Source organism: Zootoca vivipara, chromosome 13 (genome assembly GCF_963506605.1).
Source record: "Zootoca vivipara chromosome 13, rZooViv1.1, whole genome shotgun sequence".
Lineage (NCBI taxonomy): Eukaryota > Metazoa > Chordata > Lepidosauria > Squamata > Lacertidae > Zootoca > Zootoca vivipara.
This window is the reverse complement of record NC_083288.1, coordinates 47,905,937-47,928,608: the sequence shown is the minus strand read 5'-3', so window position 1 is coordinate 47,928,608 and position 22,672 is coordinate 47,905,937. Positions and strand designations below refer to the sequence as shown.

Below are 22,672 nucleotides of genomic sequence, written 5' to 3'. Positions count from 1 at the left end.
AGCAGAGAGCAAGGCATGCTGATCTTTAGTAAGAACAGCAGGGGAACATAAAAAACCTCAGGCGCCTCTCAACCCAAGAGCATGATGGGAAACTGATTTCTTTCCCCGGACGCCTCATTGAGCTAAAAAGCTGTTTCCCCGCCCCCGGTTTGGAGTCTAATTGGCTCCTCCTCTCATTCCTGCCCGGGAACGGCCTCCTGCGATTGGCTGGACCTTTTATTATTATTTTTTCCCCTCCGAGGACGTCCGCTGATTGGCCAGGACGACGAAGTGGGCGCGGCTGCCGGGCTCCCGGCTCCTTGTGTGGCGGGACATGGCGGCGAGCGCAGCGGCGGCGATGGCGGCGGCAGCAGTGGGGCCGGGGGCGGCGGCGGCGCGCGTCTCCTGCGGGAGGGACTTGAGCTGCGTCCCGGAAGTGGCGGGCACCCTCGGAGCGGTCGCCAGGCAGGGGTGAGAGGGACCACGTGGTCCTCTGCTGACCCTTGACCCCTCCCTTAAGTGTGCCATGGTGACCCCTGACCTCTACCTGCGGGTCACCTGGGACCATCCTGGGCTGAGGGCTGGTTGGGTTTGCTTTGCTTTATTTTTTTAATGCCTTCCCATTTACTCAGGATTCCTGGGGTGACCTCTGACCCCAGGGGAGGTCATGCCACCTGACCCTTGACCTCAGAGAATGCAAAGGTGCTGCCTCTGTGTGGCTTCAACAGCTTCCCAGCAGGCAGAGACTCCCCTACCATAAAAGATCGTAGAATGGTAGAGTTGGAAGGGACCCCCAAGAGTCATCTAGTCCAACCCCCTGCAGCACAGGAATCTCATCAAGCATCCATGACAGGTGGCCATCCTGCCTCAGCTTATAAACCTCCAGTGAAGGAAAGTCCACCTCCACCCGAGGGAGACCGTTCCACTTTTGAACAGATAGATTGAGGGGGATTAACGTCTCCGCTTCATAGATCAGGACAATGGAACCTTTGGCATTCCAGATCTTGCTGGCCTACAACTTTTGTAACCCAGTCAAGGGGTTGGCCGCCATGGCTGGGGCTGACAAAACTGGAGTCTATAACGGCATCTGGACGTAGAGCAGGCATCCCCAAACTTCGGCCCTCCAGATGTTTTGGACTACAATTCCCATCTTCCCCAACCACTGGTCCTGTTAGGATCATGGGAGTTGTAGGCCAAAACATCCTAAAGGCCACAGTTTGGGGATGCCTGATGTAGGGTGTGGTGGCAACTCTGCTTGATTTCTGCTGTTAAGCTCACTGATGAGTGAAGCAGGTAGCACAATGGGACACTCTGGCTGTTTGAGCTCACCCAGGAATGGCCATGGGCAGGATTCCTGCAGTGCAGGGGGTTGGGCCAGATGACCCTTAGGGTCCCGTCCAACTCTATGATTCATTGCGGAAACACTTAAACTGAGTTTCCTCACCCTCATCCTCGCTTGGGAAGTAGCTTGTAACCACCTAGCCAGCCATGAACTTGGATATCATCTGGGTGAGTTGCTGTGTTTAGACACTACGTTCTAGCTTTGTAGTGACATCCTTCACCGTATATATTTTGTAGCTCTAAAAAATTAGATTCAGTCTTTGTACTGTATATTGTAAGATTTCTTCTCAGTCAAATTCCTGTAGTCACAAACCCGCAGAGCTGTAGGTGAACCCTGTGACTGTTGTTAGTGGATATTGATGACCTTGGAGGAGAAAAGAAATTAACTTTTCCAACAAGTGAGAGTTTCCCCCAGTTCTTGCTCAAGCTTCAATTCTGTCTCAAGGGATTCTGTAGAAAAAAACTCAACAATTCACTGGAGACAGTGTTGATTATCACCACTATAAAGATAACATCATCCCCAAAAAGAAAAGAAATGGGGAAGGGATGTTGGCATAAGCTGTACAACCGTATTAAAATTTTAATCCACTAGTTAATCATTTTAATCCATTAATTAATAAACTTAGAAAAACTACAGGCAGCTTATCTTTTTTTATAAAAGCATTTGCTATTCTATCTTTCAATTAGTAGAGATGCTGAAGGTGCTTACATTCTGATTGGCAGGTTAAAAACAAAAACAAAAAAACCCATGAAATAATCAGCGATAAAAGAGAGAAGAGGCAGTAGGTAGCACATGAACTAACATATCAGGGAGGTTAAATTTAATTGCCTGGGCGACCAAGTGGGAAATAAATGGGGTTGCACAACAATCAAATGCCAACAGAGCGAGTGGCTCAATCTGCACTATACGTTAAAGCAATATCATGCCAGTTCAAACAGACATAGCTTCCTCCAGAGATCCCTGAGAAAAAGGATAGATTTCTTAAAGCACTCAGGGAAATGAAGCTCTTTGAGAGGAGTAGGGAACACCTGACAATTCTCAGCACCCTTAGCAAACTGTAGCATGATACTGTTTTAAATGTCTAGAAAATATGGGGTCTGTATGTTAAGATGCGCTCCCTGGAAGGACAGATCGTGAAGCTGAGGCTCCAATACTTTAGCCACCTCATGAGAAGAGAAGAATCCTTGGAAAAGACCCTGATGTTGGGAAAGATTGAGGGCACTAGGAGAAGGGGACGTCAGAGGACAAGGTGGTTGGACAGTGTTCTCAAAGCTACGAACATGAGTTTGACCAAACTGCGGGAGGCAGTGCAAGACAGGAGTGCCTGGCGTGCTATGGTCCATGGGGTCACGAAGAGTCGGACACGACTAAACGACTAAACAACAACAATGTTAAGATGCGACTCCAGACACATCCACAGAGAAGGTTCTTTTCTGCATCCCAACCAAACACATCTCAGGTGCTGGTGGGATGCAGTGTTGTCATTTTAACTCGCGGTACCAGGATCTTAACTTCACAATTTCCTTTCTCCTCACCCTATAGGTTTGATTTCCTTTGCATGCCCATTTTCCACCCTCGCTACAAGAGGGAGTTTTTCCAGGAGCCAGCTAAAAACCGACCGGGACCCCAGACACGCTCTGACCTCTTGCTCTCGGGGAGAGGTGAGAACTTGGGAGCCCAGATTGCTTGCTGTTGCTTTCTCTGTCTATAAAAGACAGGGCGGGAAGTAATGGATTTGTTCACTTGTTAAAATGTAGTGATATTCTCAAGGGCGTGGTATAGGAAAGCCGCTTTGGTTTATTTTTTATTTTGGTGCGCGCACACACACACACACACACACTTACTTGATGAATGACCTCTATGCAGTTTACAGGAAACAAAGTTTAAAAGAAAGGGACAAAATTGCAGTAAAAAACACAGCAATTGAAGTACAGTGGAACCTCGGTTTATGAACACCTCGGTTTATGAATTTTCAGTTTATGAACACCGCAGACCCATCTGGAACGGATTAATTCATTTTCCATTACTTTCAATGGGAAAGTTCGCTTCAGTTTATGAACGCTTCAGTTTATGAACAGACTTCCGGAACCAATTACACCCATGCTTCAAGTTACAGGTAGGTAGCCGTGTTGGTCTGAGTCGAAGCAAAATTCCTTCAGTAGCACCTTAAAGACCAACTAAGTTTATAAACTTAGTTGGTCTTTAAGTTGCTACTGAAGGAATTTTCTTATTTTGCTTCGACTCAGACCAACACGGCTACCTACCTGTAACAGGTATCTGAAGAAGTGTGCATGCACACGAAAGCTCATACCAAAATATAAACTTAGTTGGTCTTTAAGGTGCTACCCATGCTTCAGTTTATGAACGCTTCAGTTTAAGTACTCCGCGGACCCATCTGGAACGGATTAATCCACTTTCCATTACTTTCAATGGGAAAGTTCGCTTCAGTTTATGAACGCTTCAGTTTAAGTACCCCGCGGACCGTCTGGAACAGATTAATCCACTTTCCATTACTTTCAATGGGAAAGTTCGCTTCAGTTTATGAACGCTTCAGTTTATGAACAGACTTCCGGAACCAATTGTGTTCATAAACCGAGGTACCACTGTATGTCCATCTCTCTCCAGTGATTGCCAGTTCAGACAAATGTTTTCCACTACAAATGCTGGAAGGTATTCAGGTCAGGATTTGGACCAAAAAATGGGGAGGGGAGATAATTCCTTAGTAGGAGGAGGTCACTGAGTACTTGTTACTGTGTGACCCATGAGTAGTAAAAGGGTGTTTGTTTGTTTTTTAAAAAAAGCTTTCATTTGATTTTAAAGGGCAAGCTGCATTCTCATTGTGGCTATTGGCTCTGAACAAGCTGCCTGTCCCTCCCCAAATGAACATTCTCCTTTACATCCTGCTTCCTTGCAGACTGGAACACCCTGATTGTGGGCAAACTGTCCCCATGGATCCGGGCAGATTCCAATGTGGAAAAGGTTCGCAGGAATTCTGAGGCGGTGAGTGAGCTTGGCAACGAAGGGTTGGGAGGTGTTTCTGGGCTGGTCTGCGAAGGTTTGCGTGCAGTGCTTGGGAGAGGGGGAAACTGTCCACCAAGACTTGCTAGACTCAAAACTCCGTCTTGGCCACCGTTTCAGAAGTGGCCAGCCAGATCATAAGCAAGATTTGTCTATTAAAATCTCTGCAAATTCCATTTATTGTTGACGTGCCGAATAAACATTTCAACAGAGATGATGGTCTGTGTGCTCCTGGCATATGGAAATTGGAGGTATCTTGCATGAGAACGTCTGGTCCTAGCCATCCTAACTAATGTCCTCTGAAATATAAATTAGAAGGAGCTTCCTTTTTTTGACCAGGTACGTGTAACTGGTCAGTAGCTTAAGGACCGCCTCTCCCCATACAAACCGACCCGACCCTGCACTTGTCATCGGAGGCCCTTCACTATGTCCCCACCCTCCCAGAGCGTTTCAGAGGGTGGCAGCAAGAGAATGGGCCTTTTCTGTGATGGTTCCCCAATTATGGAAAGCTCTCCCCAGAGAGGCTCGCCTGGTACCATCGTTACATATCTTTAGGCACCAGGCAAAAACTTTTCTCTTTACTCAGGTCTATGGCTATTGAATAATCTATGACCTGTAAAATTGTGGGGGATAAGACTGTTATGATGATTTTATTATTAGGCTGTACGTTGGTATGCTTTTTACTATGTTTTTATTATGTTTTTGTCATTGATGTTCTGTAATGTGTTTATAATATTGTACGCTACCCTAGCATCGTTTGATAAAGGGCGGCATATAAATTGAATTAATGATAATAATGCCAGTGGCTGTCATGACATCTGTGGCACTGAATTCTGTAAATTACTTGTGCATTGCATAAAGAGACAGAACTTTGGTCGTTCTAGCCCAGCATCAGCTACTCTGATTGGTGGAAACTCTCCAGGGACTCTTTCCAGGCCTGCTACCTGATATTCTTTTAGCTAGAGATTCTGAGGATTGAACCCTGAGCCACTAAGCCAGGAGTAGCCAATACGGTACACTCTAGACCAGGGGTACACAACCTGCTACCCTCCAGCCAGTGATCAGGGATGATGGGAGTTGTAGTCCAGAAACATCTGGAGGGCCGCAAGTTGTGCCTCCCTGCTCTAAGATGCTGTTGGACTTCAACTATTATCATACCCGGCATGTGTGGTGTGACCAATGGTTAGAGATGATGGGAGTTGTAGTCCAACAAAATCTTGAGGGAGCCATCTTAGCTGCTGGCCATTTCCAATAGTTCTTCCTTTTCTTTTGTCCTGAACCTCTCATTGGCTCGTTTCCTTGTATCGCTTGGAGTTGTTGTGGAGGGAAAATGAGGTTTCCTTTCTTTTATTGCATTGCCCTTTCAAAGACAAAACACCAGCCATTCTAAACCTTCCTCCAGTTGTGCTGCATATGCTTTCAAGTTTGATTTTGGCAATAACTTTACATGCTATTCTATGCTTTCTCTGTCCTCCGCAGGCCATGTTACAGGAGCTGAATTTTGGGGCATACTTGGGACTCCCAGCGTTCCTGCTGCCCCTGAAGCAGGCCGACAACCCCAACTTGGCCCGCGTTCTGTGTAACCACATCAATACAGGGCATCACACTTCCATGGTAAGGCCATCAAATACGTCCCCCCTTCTGCCATTATATCCACAGTACACCTGCAGAAACCTCACCGCATCCCTCTGACATGCTGTTTTGTTTGTTGGTACAACAATTGAAAAAAATAAAAGAAAAAATAAATGCCATTCAGACTAAGATTGAACCTAAATTGAATTTAATGGAAGATTATTATAAATGGAAGATAAAAGTTGTGTGATATGATACAATAAGGTGAATACATAGATTACAGAGAGAATAATCGGAAGTCAGTTAAAAGAAGATATAAATGAATGACTTTACTTTTTCTAATTTTTGTTGTTTTTATTCTTGTTTTTTTTTGTGACTGCGTTTTTGGTTATATGATTGGATCTTCAGAATGTATTGTTCTTTTTGTCTGTAAAAGTGTGTGCGCCTGTTGAGTGTTTATGTTTTTAAAGAGAGAAATTAATAAAGTATTTAAAAAATAAAGAAAAAATAAATGCCATTCAAAGCAATGAAGCACAATACAAAACAACAACATCATCAACAACAACAACAACATTTATATGCTGCCTTATCTGGCTGGGTTGTCCCAACCACAATCTGGCTGGCTTCCAACAGAATATTAAGAATCACAATAAAACATCAATTAAAAACTTCCCTATATAGGGCTGCCTTCAGGTGCCTTCTAAAATTCAGCTTCCAAAATGAAAACCCTAATTTACCTTTCATTGGAATTAATCTTTCATCAGAAGCTGATGGAGGTTTTAATGCAGAGGTTGGGTGGACATCCACTAGGGATTCTTTCTCTCTGATTCCTGCATTGCTGGGGGGGGTTGGACTAGATGACCCCTGGGGGTTCCTTCCAACCCCACGATTCTCTGATTCTGTCAGTATGCTCAGGTCAGTGTTGAAGATAAAGCCCGACCAACCCTATCCTTCCTGCCTCATGCATGTGATCATTTCTCCCCCTCTCTCTTCCCCCCTCCCCCTCCCCCAAATCTAGTTCTGGATGCGCGTCCCACTGCTGGACCCTGAGGACTTGCGGGACGACGTTATCGAGAATGAGGCAGTGCAGGAGGTAGAGGATGAGTCTGCAGGCGAGGAGAAGACCTGGCAGTGGTGAGTGGCTGTCAGCCGGCATCTGGGCAGATGTTGGGAAGGTAGAGCCAGTTTGCTACTGAATAAGAACAGTGTGCAAGTCACACTTCTGAAGCTGAGGTTTTGCTTGTTTGTTTTATTTTCATTTTAACCGCTCTGAGATCTATGGATGAAGGGCGGTATACAAATTTATTTTTATTTTTAAAAAACTATTAATCTCTTCCTATGAAACCTCTTGAAATGACTTGGCAAATAAATACATAATTTCATATATGAAAACAGTTGAGACAATCACATACCTAAATAAACATGTATATAAACAATTGCAAAGAGGTCCTTTTTCACCTAGATTCAGCCCAGTACTTAAGGCAGGAGTAAGATGGTTTCCATAACCCCGTATTCATTTATCCCAAACTGGGCAAGAAGTGAATCAAGGGGTCAACCGTGCTAGAGATTGTCGTCTCTCTTCAAAAGCAGGGGCGGAATCCAGATTTGTTCTTGGAACTCTTGTTATGCTGCTGAAGAACTAGATCAGGCATTCCCAAACTTCGGCCCTCCAGATGTTTTGGACTACAGTTCCCATCATCCCTGACCACTGGTCCTGCTAGCTAGGGATCATGGGAGTTGTAGGCCAAAACATCTGGAGGGCTGCAGTTTGGGGGTGCCTGAACTAGATAATCGTGTTCTTTTTTCTTTTTTCTTTAATGTTTCGACCCTTCGATACCGGCTGTTTCAATTCGTGTGGCCATTTGTGGTAAAGTGGGGCTGCCCTTTTGGCTCCCCTCTCCCGAGACTCAACACCTGAGTCTTCTGACTCACCTCCTGAACACATCAGTTGCTCCGCTAGTTGCGTAAACAAGTCCTGAGAGAGGAATGGAGGGAGGGGAAGAGGACGATGCAGGTCAGAGGAAGAGACAAGAGATGCCAGTCTTCCCATGGGGCCACATTTCTTGTTTCTCCAGGTGGCACAATTTCCGGACGCTGTGTGACTACAACAAGCGTGTTGCCGTGGGTGAGTGCTGCTGGGCCGAGACGGGGGGGGCACCCCCAGAGGGAGGGAGGCTTGCACCCCTTGGCACCCTCGAGGTGCAGAGACGGGTGCCTCTTCTCTTCCTTTGACGCCTTTTTATGCCTTCTCCCCAGCGCTGGAGGTGGGCCCCGACCTGCCGTCCAATCACGTCATTGACCGCTGGCTGGGGGAGCCAATCAAAGCGGCTATACTGCCCACCAACATCTTCCTGACCAATAAGAAAGGCTTCCCTGTCCTCTCCAAGATGCATCAGCGCCTGGTCTTCCGCCTGCTGAAGGTCAGCTTCCCCCTTTTCTACCTTGAGAACAGGACGCTGGGCTGGATGGGCCATTGGCCTGATCCAGCAGCCTCTTGCGTTCTTACCTGCTTCTTTCCATCACTGGAACCCTGAGTTAATCGCCTGTGTGAAGGGCTACCTGTCTAAATTCTTCTCTACCTTTCCCTGTTGGAAAGAGCACAGCACCGTCCTCTCTAGGGCGCCATTTTCTGCAACAAAGCCATTTCCCGATGTCGGGAGAGAGCCTCGTTTTTTGCGAGGGCACACAAGAAGTGAAGGGCGGGGGGAATTAGCAGCAGAGAATTCTGAGCTACGGCCCCACGTGATTTTGCTAAATTAAATCCTCTTGAAGAGAAAACGTTAGCTCTACGTGTGAAAAGATGTATGACTAGAACAGGTGCCTGGCAGGTAATTCCTGAGGGACTTGCAGTCTGTGCGGTTGAAGCAGGCGTTTGGGAGATCTAGCGAAGCCAAAATAACCTGCAGTTGAAATAATCTTACATTATTTGCCTGCTTGTTCCCGCCTCCATCCCTCTCCTTCCCCTGTTTCTGTGGGTCTGTTTTTAGATCTGGGGCGCGATCATCCAGCATGTGGGCCTAATCCAGGCCTCCCTGCTCCACGTTAGATGTAATGTCAGGTGCGGGGCTGATAAAAGTTGAGCTTGAGTGATTTGCAGAGCCTGCAAAGCCTATTGTATGGCACTTCCCAAGAGCCGGATGGTTGCTAGGCATTTGAGAAGTGCTGCGCACGGGACTTTGACAGGTGTCAGTCACCTATCAAATTATTCATAGGCAGGTTTTGCAAAGGGGAGATGAGGAAGTGGCCCGCCAGGCCAGGAAGGTTCCCCGCAGCATCATGTACACAAAGAATAATTTGCAGAGCGATGGGTCACCAGGGCGGGTGAGCGAATATTTTAGTATGGGCCATAAGCCAGGATGGTGTAGGGGTCAGACTGTTGGACCTAAGATACAGGAGATCAGGGTTCAAATCCCCACTCGGCCATGAAGCTTGCTGGGTGACCTTGGGTCTATCGCAGTCTGTCAGCCTGACCTACTTTGCAGGGTTGTTGTGAGGATAAAGGAGGGAGGTAGAGAACCCTGTTCACCACTTTGAGCTCCTTGGGGAAAGGCTGGGTGTAAAGAAATAAACTTGGACCTTCCATTCCCTTCCCCCAGCTTGAGGTGCAGTTCATCATCACAGGTTCCCACCACCATCCGGAAAAGGAGTTCTGCTCCTACCTGCAGTACCTGGAGTACCTGAGCCAGAACCGCCCTCCTCCTTCTGCCTATGAGCTCTTTGCAAAGGGCTATGAAGACTATCTCCAGTCCCCGCTGCAGGTGAGTCTCCTGGGCTCAAGGTCCTCTCCAGCTCTTAAAAATACGCAAGTTGCTCCCCCTCAGCCTTCATTCCCCACCTCTGAAATTTGACCCCCCCTTGGATGTGTTATAAGCATCAGATCAAAGATGTTGCAAAGAGGACTGCCATGTGTTTTGGCTGAATTCCACCATCCTGGTACAAAACCCGCAGTGAGGAAGCCTGCACATATTCTGCGTTGGTGTAACTTGCTTGGCTACGGTTTTCCAAGCGCCTTCTTTCCTGGTTGGTCGGCGCCCTTCCCAAATTGCACTGGGGGGGGGGGCAGGACAGGGAGCAGTTAAGACTGCCTCCTTTCCCCCAGCCTGTAGAGGCAAAGGAGCAGGGGGGGCCCTCCCTGTCGGGCTGCCCCCTGCCAACGTCGCCTTTCGCACTCGCCTCTTCCTCATCTGACTTCCACCACAGCCAGGATTGTAGCCCTGGTTGTTGTTGGACTAAAATAGTCTGGTCTATCTCTGGATGCTTTAAGGATGCTAATAAATTATGATGGTGATGCCTTAGTTAAGATTCCTGCGTTGCAGGGGTTGGACTGGAATTCCCTCGGGGTCCCTTCCAGCTATATCGGGCACCCCCCAAACTGCGGCCCTCCAGATGTTTTGGCCTACAACTCCCATGATCCCTAGCTAACAGGACCAGTGGTCAGGGATGATGGGAATTGTAGTCCAAAACACCTGGAGGGCCAAAGTTTGGGGGTGCCTGAGCTATATGATTCTGTGATCTTCCCATTTGACCTTTTCCTTGGTGTGTCTTTTTCATCCGCCCCTCTCCTTACCCACAATGCTGGAAGTCTTGCTCCCTAACACACACCCGGCCCCTTTGTTTGCTGTGTTGCCCACACTGGGTGTGAAGCCTTTCTCCTTGTGGTGCTTCTCCCCCTGCAGCCCCTGATGGACAACCTGGAATCCCAGACCTATGAGGTGTTTGAGAAGGACCCTATCAAGTACTCCCAGTACCAACAGGTTGGTGCGTGGCGGAGAAAAGGTGTGGGAGGGAGGTTGGAGCTATGAGAGAGGGGCAAGAAGTGGGGAGGGGAAAAGAGTGCAGGGGAGGGGTACGTGGGGAGGAGCATAGGCCAAATATTTGTGATTGGGTGGAACACGGAAGCCGGTTGGAGCACTGAAGGGCCAACATTTTGTGGGAAGGAGGCGAAACTAGAGGGAAGGGTAGCTAATTGGCCTTCCTGGTGTTGTTGGACTCCAACTCTCCTATCAGCCTCAGCTGATGGCAAATAGTCAGGGATGATGGGAGTTGTAGTTTAGCAGGACCTGGAGGACACCACATTCGGGTTAGAGAGTAGAGGCCTTATAACAGGCATCCCCAAACTGTGGCCCTCCAGATGTTTTGGCCTACAACTCCCATGATCCCTAGCTAACAGGACCAGTGGTCAGGGAAGATGGGAATTGTAGTCCAAAACATCTGGAGGGCCGAAGTTTGGGGATGTCTGCCTTATAAGGAAGGTGTTTTGTGAAGGGGAGATTGAAGTGGGAACATTATCAGCTAGTTCTCAATGGCGGGGAGAGGAACGGACTTTTACAGACACACTCAAAAGCCCATTATTCTCCCTCCCATCAGGCGATATACAAGTACCTGCTAGACCGTGTGCCTGAGGAGGAGAAAGAAACTAACGTTCAGTGAGTAAGAATCCCAACGATGAGCCGGGTTGGCCTCATTTGACCGCCTTTGCAGAGAATGCTGGGAAATGGGTGTGGGAGGCACATTTTGGGCGCTTTTTAGCCAGCCGTTTATTGCCATGTTATATTTCTTTATGAAAACATTTCTATATTGGTATGTCGTTATAGGTAACATATATGTGTGTGTGTGTGTGTGTGTGTGTGTGTCAAAGCTGTTTACAGCAATAAAAACATATAACCGTACAATAAAAACGTATTAAAAGGTTAATAACAAACAGTGGTTAACCGTTGTGGAAGGACGTATTTCCAATTGCCTGGAGGAATAGAAAAGTTTCAGCAGGCTCGGTAGTAAATGAGCAGACAGGGAAGCTTTGGTAATATACTATTTCAGTTCTGTTCAGCTTGTGGTGCCACCTTAGTGGGGATGAAACTCTTGTTCGGCACCACCTGCCCTATTTTCCTTTCAGAAATTATAAGTTGAAAAGGGCCCTCTCCCTGTTTCTTCGTACTCGGCTTGAACTCCCAGATCCTCTAATCTGCACAGTGTCTTTCAAGCCGTCCCCCACCCGCAGGAGCAACAAATTTACTGCCGGCTCTTCCAAGTAAAGCTTGACATCAAAACTACCACAGTGTGCACCCAGAGAAACACACTGTTTGATGATGCTTTCTCCTTTTTTGACTCTGCCTTGCCCCGAGCGCAGGCTCCAGCAGTTCCTTGCAGCGCATTAAAAATAAATAAAGAGGAATGAACCGTTCGGAAGTAGGGTTTCTCATTTTTAAGAAAAAATTGGCACTCCTTCAATTTTAACTCTTCCCTCGCTGAGAAGACTGTGTTCGGGAGCGCTGTGCCCGTTTCCTGCACACACTTAAATTGGGAGCGAACACCATTGAACCCTGCATGACCGCTCCTGAGGAGTAAAGGTCAAAAATCCAACTGCGTGCGTCGGTTAAAATGAAGTAGCCCGACTTGGGTTCGAATGTGGCCTAGCGGGAATTGGCGTAACTCCAGAAACGGAGCACAGATAGTGGCCTTCCCACACAAGATGTCGGTGGGCCTTGAGTTTTATTGTGCTTTCGGGGTCTGCGCCAACGCCTCTTTCCAGCTGGTCAGCCATCTTGGAGAATAAGCTGCTCAGTTGTTGCCTGTTACTTTAGCACCCCAGTCAGCCTCTTCTCCCTCTTCTCCCTTCTCTCCTTCCCCAACCGCCCAGGGTGGTGATGGTGCTGGGGGCAGGACGGGGCCCCCTTGTGAATGCCTCCCTCCGCGCTGCGCGACAGGCTGACAGGCACATCAAGATTTACGCCGTGGAGAAAAACCCCAATGCTGTGGTGACGTAAGTACTTCAGCCGCCGCCCCCCCCCCCCCGGTGAAATGGAAAAGAAATGTTTTGTGCTCACTCTTCTGAGAGGAGAGCAGGTGAAACCCACACAGGCCCCCGTACTGGCTGTGACGAAAAGGAAACCGGAAAACTGCAGGATTTGGGAAGGTTTACAGGAGCAGGGCTCTGCTCTTCACCCTGCACAAACTAACAAATTGAAAGATAACTTTTTTTTTTTTACAATAGTTGGGCGGTAACTTACTTCAGTAAGTACCCCACAGCCCATTGCATCTATTACCTGAGGCAAATGCTCCAAAACAGGAACCGAGATGGGAGATAACGCAGGAAACCGTAATCTAGAATGTTTTGCTGTCTGCAGATTAACAGATAGTTTTAACGTGCAGATTTTGCTCTCTGGCACCCACCCCCTTCTTTGTTGTTGTTTCATAACTGGGGAAGAGAAAATGCCTTCTGAACGAGGGAGGGCTTGCGTTTCCTCTCCGTCCCCCTTCCCTTTGGTATTACATGTTAGTTTAAAATGGAAGCTTCTAGGCAGATATCTTGTACATTGGTTAGTATTCTTTGGGCAGGTTCCTAATAAATCAAAAGATTTTAGCAGGCTGCTAAAATATAATTACAGGCACATTTGCACTTCCCGTTATTAAATATAACAGCAATAAATAATACTATTACTGTACTTCACTGCGGCATTAGGTGGGAAAAGGCTTTGTTCCTTCTTAGAGGCCTCACCCAACCCTGTCGTACTCCCCATATAAGCTGCAGGTGGGAGATCTGATGACACACTCGTTTTTATCTTACAGCTTCATACTGTGAGTCAGGTGTGGATTTCAGTTCACAGTGCCCTTGGGGAAATGGCATTGTCCTAGCCAGGTTTGGAAGACCTGTAGTCCTCTGGCTGTTGCTGGACTACAACTCCCATGAGCCTTAGCGTGTATGCCCGATCGCAGTTGTAGTAGTTCAGCAACAGCAAAGGCTTCCCCACAACTAGTCTGGACTGCAGAGGTGTATTACAGTGGTACCTTGGGTTGCGGACCCGATCTGTTCCAGGGTGCCGTTCGCACCCTGAAAAGTCTGCAACCTAAGTGGCGCTTTCGCACATGCACGAAAGCACGGTAGAGCGCTTCTGCACATGCGTGCACGGCGAAACCCATGAGTAAACACTTCCGGGTCCTCCGCATTTGTAACCGGGGAAAACTAAACCTGCAGTGGACGCAACATGAGGTATGACTGTACTAGGAAACAGAGAAAGTTTGCTTTTGCTGTGACTTTCCTTCTCAGCCTTGTGCGAACGTGGCGGTTAACTTGAATGGCTTTCAAAGTGGATTAGAGAAATTCACGGAGGATTAAGCTATTGAGGGCTACTAACCCTTATAGCTAGGCTCTCCTTCCGCTGCTGGGATTACCAGTTACTAGAAACTGCAGGGCACATTGCAATGAGGTCGAGGATACGTTCTTTCATATGTGATGGACCTGTAAAAAGGTAAAAGAGTATTGGGAAATAATTTATCATGAATTGGAAAAAAAAATCTTTTAAAGCACTTTCCCATAAAAAGCCAGAGTTCTTTTTGTTGGGGATAATTCAGATGAAAATTCCCAGGTGTCAAAAAAAAGGTAATTTATGTATGCCACTATGGTGGCCCGTATTCTGTTAGCCCAAAAATGGAATGTGAGCGATGTCCCAACCAAAGAAGAATGGCAACTTAAAAGTGATGCAATATGCACAGCTTGTGGATCTAACTTAAGGAATAAGAGAACAAGAAGAACATTTGTTCTTCTTAATGATTGGAAAATGTTTATTGAATATATTGGGGGGAAACTGTGTACACTTGAAAATGTTGGCAGCATTAAGATAAATGCAACAGTGTAAATAAGTTTTGATGGGTGTAATAATGGAATACTGAATGGTTTAGTTTATATAAAATATGCATGGAAAGAGAAGAAGGGAAGTCATTGATATCTTAAGGTTGTTTAAATGTATATTCTCAATTCTAAAACTGTGTGTGTGTGTATGTGTGTGTGTGTACACACACACACACACACACACACACACACACACACACACACACGAAAGAAAATATGAATGAATGAAACTGCAGTGCTGTTGTGCTCCAGTTTGCAGGCTTCTCCTAGGTGTCTTGTTGGCCACTGAGAGAGGATAATACTGGGCCAGAAGGGCCTGTAACTCAATCCAGCAGGGCTTCCCCTATGTTCTTGCACTAAAACCCCTGCTTTGTGTTGTAGCGATAAGGGGGAAGGTGGTGGAGCTGTGGTGTCGCCGGAACAAAGATCCAGGGATGGAAAAGGCTGGGAACAGTTACTCATTCCAGCCTTCCTTTGAGTGGGGTTGAGGCGTCCCCATGCCCATGCCTTGAGTCTCCCTAATGTCCTTGTGGGGTTGAAATGTCGGGATAACCTGCTCTGCACACCAAGGTGTTTTATGACCCTCCTAAGGAGCCTCATAAGAAGAGCTGAATCGGGCCCATCTAGTCCAGCATCCTGTTCTCACAGTAGCCAACTAGATGTCTCTTCTTGGAAGCCCACAAGCCGGTCCTGCCTGAGGGCAACAGCAGCTGAGGCTGAAACTGTGCCACTTCGGCGCCCTTGACCGCTCCCTTCCCTTCCTGCAGGCTGGAGAGCTGGCAGTACGAGGAATGGGGTTCCCAGGTGACGGTGGTCTCTTGCGACATGCGTGAGTGGGAAGCCCCCGAGAAGGCTGACCTCATGGTGTCAGAGTTGCTGGGCTCCTTTGCCGACAACGAGTTGTCCCCAGAGTGCCTGGATGGGGCAGAGCACTGCCTGAAAGGTGAGTGGGGCACAGTGGAGGGCAGCCCACAGACAGGGAGAGTATAATTGGGGGGGGGTCGTTTTGAGTAGGGAGGGAGCACTGCTTTGAGCATCTAGATCAGGTACCCCCAAACTTCGGCCCTCCAGATGTTTTGGACTACAATTCGCATCTTCCCCAACCACTGGCCCTGTTAGCTAGGGATCATGGGAGTTGTAGGCCAAAACATCTGGAGGGCCGAAGTTTGGGGGTGCCTGATCTAGATGCTTAGTGGGTTGGGGCTACCAGCCAATTCCAAGCACTTGATGCCTTTTCTCTTCTCCACCTACGCAGAAGGAGGGGTGAGCATCCCAGGTGACTACACTTCCTTCCTGGGCCCAATCTCATCCTCGAAGCTCTACAATGAAGTGCGTGTCTGTCGCGAGAAAGACCGCGACCCCGAGGTGGGAGTTCCTCCATACCCCGTGCCCTGCAATCTGCAGTTCTGCATTTATAAAAGAAATAAAAAACTGTTGCGTGGAGAAAAAGCAGGATCCTGCGATCTTTGTGAATAACACAGGCAGAAAATGGCGCTTTTCCTAACCGTCAGTAATGCATGAAAACATTGGGTCAAGGTTAAAAAGAAATACCCCTTTATTGTTTCAATACCACACACACACAAATGTATTTGGAAGGATATGAGACCAGACAGCTAAATTCAGCTAAGACAACAGAGTCTTGTAGCGCCTGGAAGATGGGAACATATGTTACGGCCATAAGCTTTTGTGGAATGGACTCTTATCTGGAAAAGTGTATGTCAGTATTGAACTCTCAGCTCCCATCAGCCCAAACCTGCAGAGCCAACAACCAGGGATGATGGACATTGTGGTTCAACAACATCTGGACGGCACAGTGTGTGTTACTGATGGCTTTTAGGACATAATAAATGTGCTAGTTTTCCAGTTGCTACAATATGGCTCTCATATCTTCTCCCAGCCTCTTTTGCAGGCTAAACCTGCCCAACTCCCTCAACCGTTCCCCATAAGGCTTGGCTTCCAGCCTAAATGTAATCAGAGGCGAAGAGCTTGTTACATTAAGGACTAGACGCTTCTTGTTAATGCATTTGTAAAAGAATCAGTGTTAAGAGCACGGGGAATGACATGTTCTGTAGGGACAGGAGAGATTAGTGACATGAACTGAGCTGTTTTGAACTGTTCAGTTCAAGTTCCACAAACTCGGCAGACAAAGACTGTATTCTTTTGAAGAAGGTCCGACACAGTTTTTGTACAACTGTCTCACTCCCCGCCCTCCCAAATAATAGGAGGAAATAATTGCAAACCTTTAACATGGCTCTCTCAAGTATGACAAGCAGTCGGTGCCTATGCATGCAAGGTGAATTTTAGAGCAGTGTCCTAACAGTGTTTTGTTCTGTTCCTGTCTTTCACATCCCCAGGCTCAGTTTGAAATGCCTTACGTTGTCCGGCTTCACAACTTCCACCAGTTGGCACCCCCGCAGGCATGCTTCTCCTTCAAGCACCCTAACCCAGGTAGGAGAAGGGCTGCAGAGGAGCTAACCACATGTTCCCTGCTGAGGAGGGTGGGGCTTGGACTAGCCACGTGATGTGGCCGGAACGGCTAGTCACACCTTTAAAAACCAAACTCTCCACAGAACCTGGGTTGGCACAGCCCAGGTGAGTGGTGGGCGATCAGCTTGTGCTCTTAAGAGAGCAAGGTGGGCCGCCCTTTGAGGGGGCGTGGCCTTGGCTGACCACACCCTCTCCCTCCTTGTAGACAGAGTCAAAGACAACAACCGCTACCAGACGCTGGAGTTCCCTGTGGATGTAAACACAGTGCTTCACGGTTTTGCCGGCTACTTTGAGACCACTCTATATGGAGACGTCACTCTCAGTAAGTTGAGGGCAGATAAGTGGGGTTATTTATTTCATTTAAATACTTTTAAACTGCATGCCCATGGAAAGTACGACAGGGCGGTGTACGGCATACAAAACTGTAACAAAAGCAATTTAAAACGTCAGTAGCCACTGGTAGAAGGCCTGTCCGAATAACAGGTTTTTTTTAGAGACTCCCAAGAGGCAAGAATTAATATTCTATTATTTATTAAATTTGTATACCGCCCTGTATCTGTAGATCTCATGGCGGTCCATGGCATAAAATTACAATATAAAAAACACACAAAATCTATATATATATAAATGTTCACACTGCGTGCGTGGAGGTAACACCCTTGCTCCGTAACCGCTGGACCAAATTGCATCAAATTAGGACAAAGCGTACCTTGCCCATTAGGGAGGAATCTGTTATACTTTTTTTTAATTTTTTTAAAAAACACCTTTTATACCTAAAATAATGATTAAACACAAAAAAGTGGCACCCAAATTAGACGTCACCAGCAAAAGCTCTGAAGATTCCAGCAGCATCCAATAGAAAGGCAGATCTCCGAGGGCGGGGCCAAATCGTTACATCATCAACCACCGTCCAACAACCGCCAAAACGGCCATTCCACACCCAAAGCCCAAGGACGGACACCACCAAGACAGCCATTACCAGACAAAGGCAAACGGCTAAACCCAGAGCCACTGCCACAGGACACCACAGCCCGCTGCCATAGGCCGCAACCCAAAAATACACGCATACACACCCGCAAACGCTCACACAACAAGCAACGCAACTAGCCCAAACCCTCATCTGCAAAAACCCACAGAGTCAGGCCAGGGCCAAGGAATGGAGATACAGGGCGGAGGCCTTGGCTCGCATTTACATACTAGCCCAAGCCAAGGCCGACAGACTAGGCCTCGGCTCTACTTTACAGCCTACAGACTAGGCCTCGGCTTTGCTTTACAGCCTACAGATTAGGCCTCGGCTCTACTTTACAGCCTACAGACTAGGCCTCGGCTTTGCTCTACAGCCTACAGACTAGGCCTTGGCTCTACTTTACAGACTAGGCCTCGGCTCCACTTTACAGAATATCCCGAGTGGAGCCCTGGGTGGGGGGTGGGGGGAGGAGGGGCCCGAATAGGTAATGGGTTGAGACAGGGTGGAGGGAGTCATAGGGATGACCCGGGGGAGGGGGGACGAAATACCTCAAGGGTTGCTACAGGATGGGAGGAATCACAGGGTTGAGACACAACGGGGGGGGGGGGGAGAGGGAAAAAACACATAGTCCAGGGGGGGAACGTACACATCCTCCCCCTTTCCTGGGAAACAAGGAACCTGAGTCAGGCACAGCAACGCGTCATGGATCGTCACAGGGTGGGGGCAGCCACAGGGATAACCCACAGCAACGCGTGGCAGTGCCAGCTAGTACATAATAAAAATAACAGCAAAACCAACTCAACAATCCCCCTTCCACAACACATTTCAAAGGGTGTTGGATGTCAGTCAGCCAAAGGCCTAGTTGAAAAGGAACATTTTTGCCCGGCACTTAAAGGTGTATAATGAAAGTGCCAGCCCAAGCATTGCACAAACAGGAAGCCACTGCAGAAAAGGCTTGTTCTCGTGTTGCCTCCCTTCGGACTTCCCATGGAGGCGGCACACGCAGAATGGTCCAGATGATGATCTCAGGGTCCGGGTAGGTTCATAGGGAGAGAGGCGGAGTTGAGGTATTGCAGTCCTGAGCCATTCCTTCTGAATGGTTCCTGCTGAACCTCTAATGGCAGGGAGTTCCACAGGGTAGGGAACCTGTCACACTGAAGGTTTGGTTCCTAGCAAAGGCCAACAGAAGCTCAGGTGGTGGGGAGCCACCAGGTGTGCCCCCCCTCAGAGGTTGAAGGTGTGGAGTGAGCGATCTTGCGTTGATGTTCATTGATGTTGCAGAACATGCCTTTTTTCAATGTTTCCTCCGCCTAGGTATTCGGCCTGAGACTCACTCACCTGGCATGTTTTCATGGTTCCCTATCTTCTTCCCTCTCAAGGTAAGTGCTTCCTTGAACGCTCCCTTGTGGGAGAGGAAGGCATCCCTTGTTACCGCTGGGAACCTCCAAGGTGATAAGAACAGCTGTAGGAGGTGTGGGCGTTTTGTGCGCTTTACATTCAGTGGGGGGTAACACAACAATGTGTGCCAGGATAATCAAATGCTATTTAAGGCAACACGGTTTCTGTCTCCTCGTCTCTGTCTTTGCTACTTCTTCCCCCACTGTCTCCTCCTCTGCCCTCTTACACACCTTTTCTTTGCTTTTGATCTCCTTTTGACTTTTTTCCTTTTTTGTTAGTGGTGGTGGTAGGACTGGATGGTTCTTCTAAACTGGTTTTCACATCTATAAGAAAACCTATTTGGCGGGGGGAAATAACAAAACAGGATTCTCCCAGCTAGCCCACACATTCCTAACGCTTTAAGATTAGGGCTGAGAGCACAAGGCTTTCGTCAAGAGTAGGGTGGGAGGCACCAGGTTCTGGCTCTCGTGTAGCATGGACTGAGGGAGGAAGGCTTGCCGCTTCTCCGTTTAGGTGTACAGCAGAACAGGAGCAACAAAGCAGTTCTAAAATGTGATGGTTTTTACTTCCAGAAATTAAAGGGTTGGGGATATATGGAGGAATGTCAAAAGTGTAACTTTTGGGGGATCCGTGTGGCAAGGTCTGTTGGGGCATGTGCAGAGTGCCCATTCAACACGCCAGCTGAATGTGCAAATGGAAAACCTGGAATGGGGTTGTCAAAAAAGAGCACCAGGCATTGGGGTGAGGTCAGTTCCTTCAGTGTCCAAAGTATAATGCAGATCCGTATCTTAGCAGTTACATGCAGTTGCAGCATAAAGTAATCTTGGTCTCTCCGAACAGACAGCTTACAGCAAAAATAATAAAACACAGGTTAGTTTCTAGCCAAGGGGCAGGGGCCCAAGGCAAACGTGCTACAAACACATGGGTATTTATACTTTAGATTGTGCCAAGTCGCTCTCTTGACTTACTCTCACAAGTTTTCACATCTTAGCCAGCTGCAGGTGTAGGGCAAGGGCAAGCACACCTAAACGAACCCTTTCTTGTCATTTTCCTCTGCATGCAATAAAATCTTATAAATAAACAAGTTCTTGTCTGGGAGAAAAGCAGTGCAGTGCTGGTAAGGGTGGAAGGCCTGGTGGGTAATAGTAGGTAGAGCCAGAGCCCAGTGATAGGCTGAGCCAACTAAATCTAACTTAGCAGGGAGGAGCTACAAAGGCAACATCAAGGGAGCTGGCAGCCAGTGGCTGGCACCTCCCAACTGGTCGTGTTTTGAATACATAGGCAAGTCAGAGCTGTCTGAGCACAGGCTGAGCTTGATGGAGCAGTGCTCCGTTTGCCCTAGTAGACTGCCTCCAGCGGGGAAATTATTTATTATTTCTCGCATTGTTAGTTGCATTCTTCTTCTTTGGTGATCACTCGTAGCCAAGTAAGATTTTCTTCCATGAAAACGGTTTTAACAGTGACTGTGGAGGCCACTTCTGGATCCACACGTCCTTCCACAGTGGGGACATAGGTTTCTGGGCAGGAACTGATCACTGTGAGGGTTTGCCAAATGTTCCTTCCTCTTAGCACGTTTCTCCCTTTCGTCCTGAGTTCGAGCGCCTTCACCGCCCATGACACCTTTGGTAAAGGCTGTTCTCCAGTTGGAATGCTCGCAGGCCAGTGTTTCCCAGTTGTCGGTGTTTATACTACATTTTTAAAGATTTGCCTTGAGACAGTTTTTACGCTTTCCATTTTAAAGTTCAGAATAGAGTAGCTGCTTTGAAAGACGATAATCAGGCATCTGCACAACATGACCAGTCCAACGAAGTTGATGTTGAAGAATCATTGCTTTCAACACTGGAGTTCGAGCGTCTTCAACGCCCATGACACCTTTGGTAAAAGCTGTTCTCCAGTTGGAGTGCTCGCAGGCCAGTGTTTCCCAGTTGTCTGTGTTTATACTACATTTTTTTAGATTTGCCTTGAGAGAGTCTTTAAACCTCTCTCTTGCCCAAGGCAACCCAAAGTGATTTACAGCCAAACAAGAGAAGGGAAGAAAAGTCTTTAGCAGACTGCTGAGGGAAAAGGACTTGTGGACAAAGGTTCCTGATTTAATACTGTGTTGGGGTGGTGTTTTCCTGGTTCATGAATGGACCCCCAGCTATTAATGCTCTTCTCCCTACCCCCCCCCCCCAGCAACCCATGAACGTGCAGGCAGGCGAGCGCATTCGTGTGGCCTTCTGGCGCTGCAGCAACTCGAAGAAAGTGTGGTACGAGTGGGCCGTAGTCTCTCCCATGTGCTCCGTCATCCACAACCCCACAGGACGTTCCTACACCATTGGACTATGAGGGGAGTCAAGTCCATTCCCCTTAACCAAGTTCTTCTTGCTGCCAGCCCTGAGCGACAAGAAATCCTCTTTCCACTCAGAGTAGCATCTGAGACTGTGCAGAGGTCTGGAGGGGCTCCAACCACGCTGCGGGTTTAGGTCCAGGAAAGGTCGATTCTTAATGCCTGCCATTGTTCTATGTGTTGCTTCTGGTCTGAAATTTCAATAAAGTCATTCAAATGTGTATTTGGAGCTGTTGTCTGTAATGAAGCAAGGAACTCGTTTTCAATATTGGGTTTTGAAAGCGATACAACCATTATAGAATTAGCTGCCATCTTCTGTCTTAACTTAGATGGCTTTAAACAACAAAACCAGTTGAAGATAGCCCTGCTGATGGCTGTTAACTGTCGCCGCTAAGTAGAACTTCCATGTTCAGAGGCAGTCTATCAGGAATCAGGGCCAACAGGATGCACGTCAGCTGGAGGCCCCAAGCATCCCTGAGCCGCTCCGGTCTTACCAAGCAGAACACCCAACAGTTGTTATGATAAACATACAAAAGTTAAAATACTAAAACGGGTTAAAATTCCTTCAACTTCCTAAGCATCAGCAGGTGCCGAAAAAGAGCACAGCAGAGGCACCTGCTTGATGTCAAGAGGCAGGGAGTTCCAAAGTGCCCAAACAGGTTCAGCACCCACATAGCTTTCTCATTCCAAAACGCTTCAGCTCTTTTTTTGCTGGTCAGGGTTGTGGACCCGCAGGTGCCAAAACTAGTTGCAAACCAGTTTAAATCTGGTATGTGCTCTGACCACAGGAGCAGCGTATATGAAGTACTGCTGCCATTATCATTTTATCTGATTTGGTGATGTGCCCTTTGCCCCCAAAGGTATTTAAAAGGAAATGACTCTTTTTATGCTTGATGCAGGATTCACCGGGAATATGAAGGGGTGGCAAAATATGGCTCTTGGGTGTCCCATATG

At 47.7% G+C, this 22,672-nt stretch overlaps 1 protein-coding gene across 1 annotated transcript; it reads left to right on the top strand.

Moving 5' to 3' along the window:
* The first annotated feature begins 315 nt into the window (after window positions 1-315).
* Window positions 316-22,153, top strand: PRMT5 (protein arginine methyltransferase 5). The gene is made up of 17 exons (XM_035136194.2): window positions 316-450; window positions 2,864-2,982; window positions 4,236-4,321; window positions 5,819-5,953; window positions 6,930-7,045; window positions 7,987-8,036; window positions 8,168-8,331; window positions 9,508-9,669; window positions 10,588-10,665; window positions 11,279-11,337; window positions 12,549-12,671; window positions 15,305-15,480; window positions 15,793-15,902; window positions 16,892-16,985; window positions 17,230-17,346; window positions 19,306-19,370; window positions 21,565-22,153. Exons 1-17 carry the CDS (start codon window positions 338-340, stop codon window positions 21,715-21,717), a joined length of 1,920 nt encoding a protein of 639 aa, XP_034992085.1. The 5' UTR covers window positions 316-337; the 3' UTR covers window positions 21,718-22,153.
* The last annotated feature ends 519 nt before the right edge of the window (window positions 22,154-22,672 follow it).

What these genes read in the sequence shown, in the direction of transcription:
- PRMT5 (XM_035136194.2), top strand. Translation starts at nt 338, where the DNA reads ATGGCGGCGGCAGCAGTGGGGCCGGGGGCGGCGGCGGCGCGCGTCTCC. An exon ending in TGGTCTTCCGCCTGCTGAAG is followed by an intron (nt 8,332 to 9,507) that starts GTCAGCTTCCCC and finishes CCCTTCCCCCAG; the next exon opens with CTTGAGGTGCAGTTCATCAT. An exon ending in GAGAAAGAAACTAACGTTCA is followed by an intron (nt 11,338 to 12,548) that starts GTGAGTAAGAAT and finishes CCAACCGCCCAG; the next exon opens with GGTGGTGATGGTGCTGGGGG.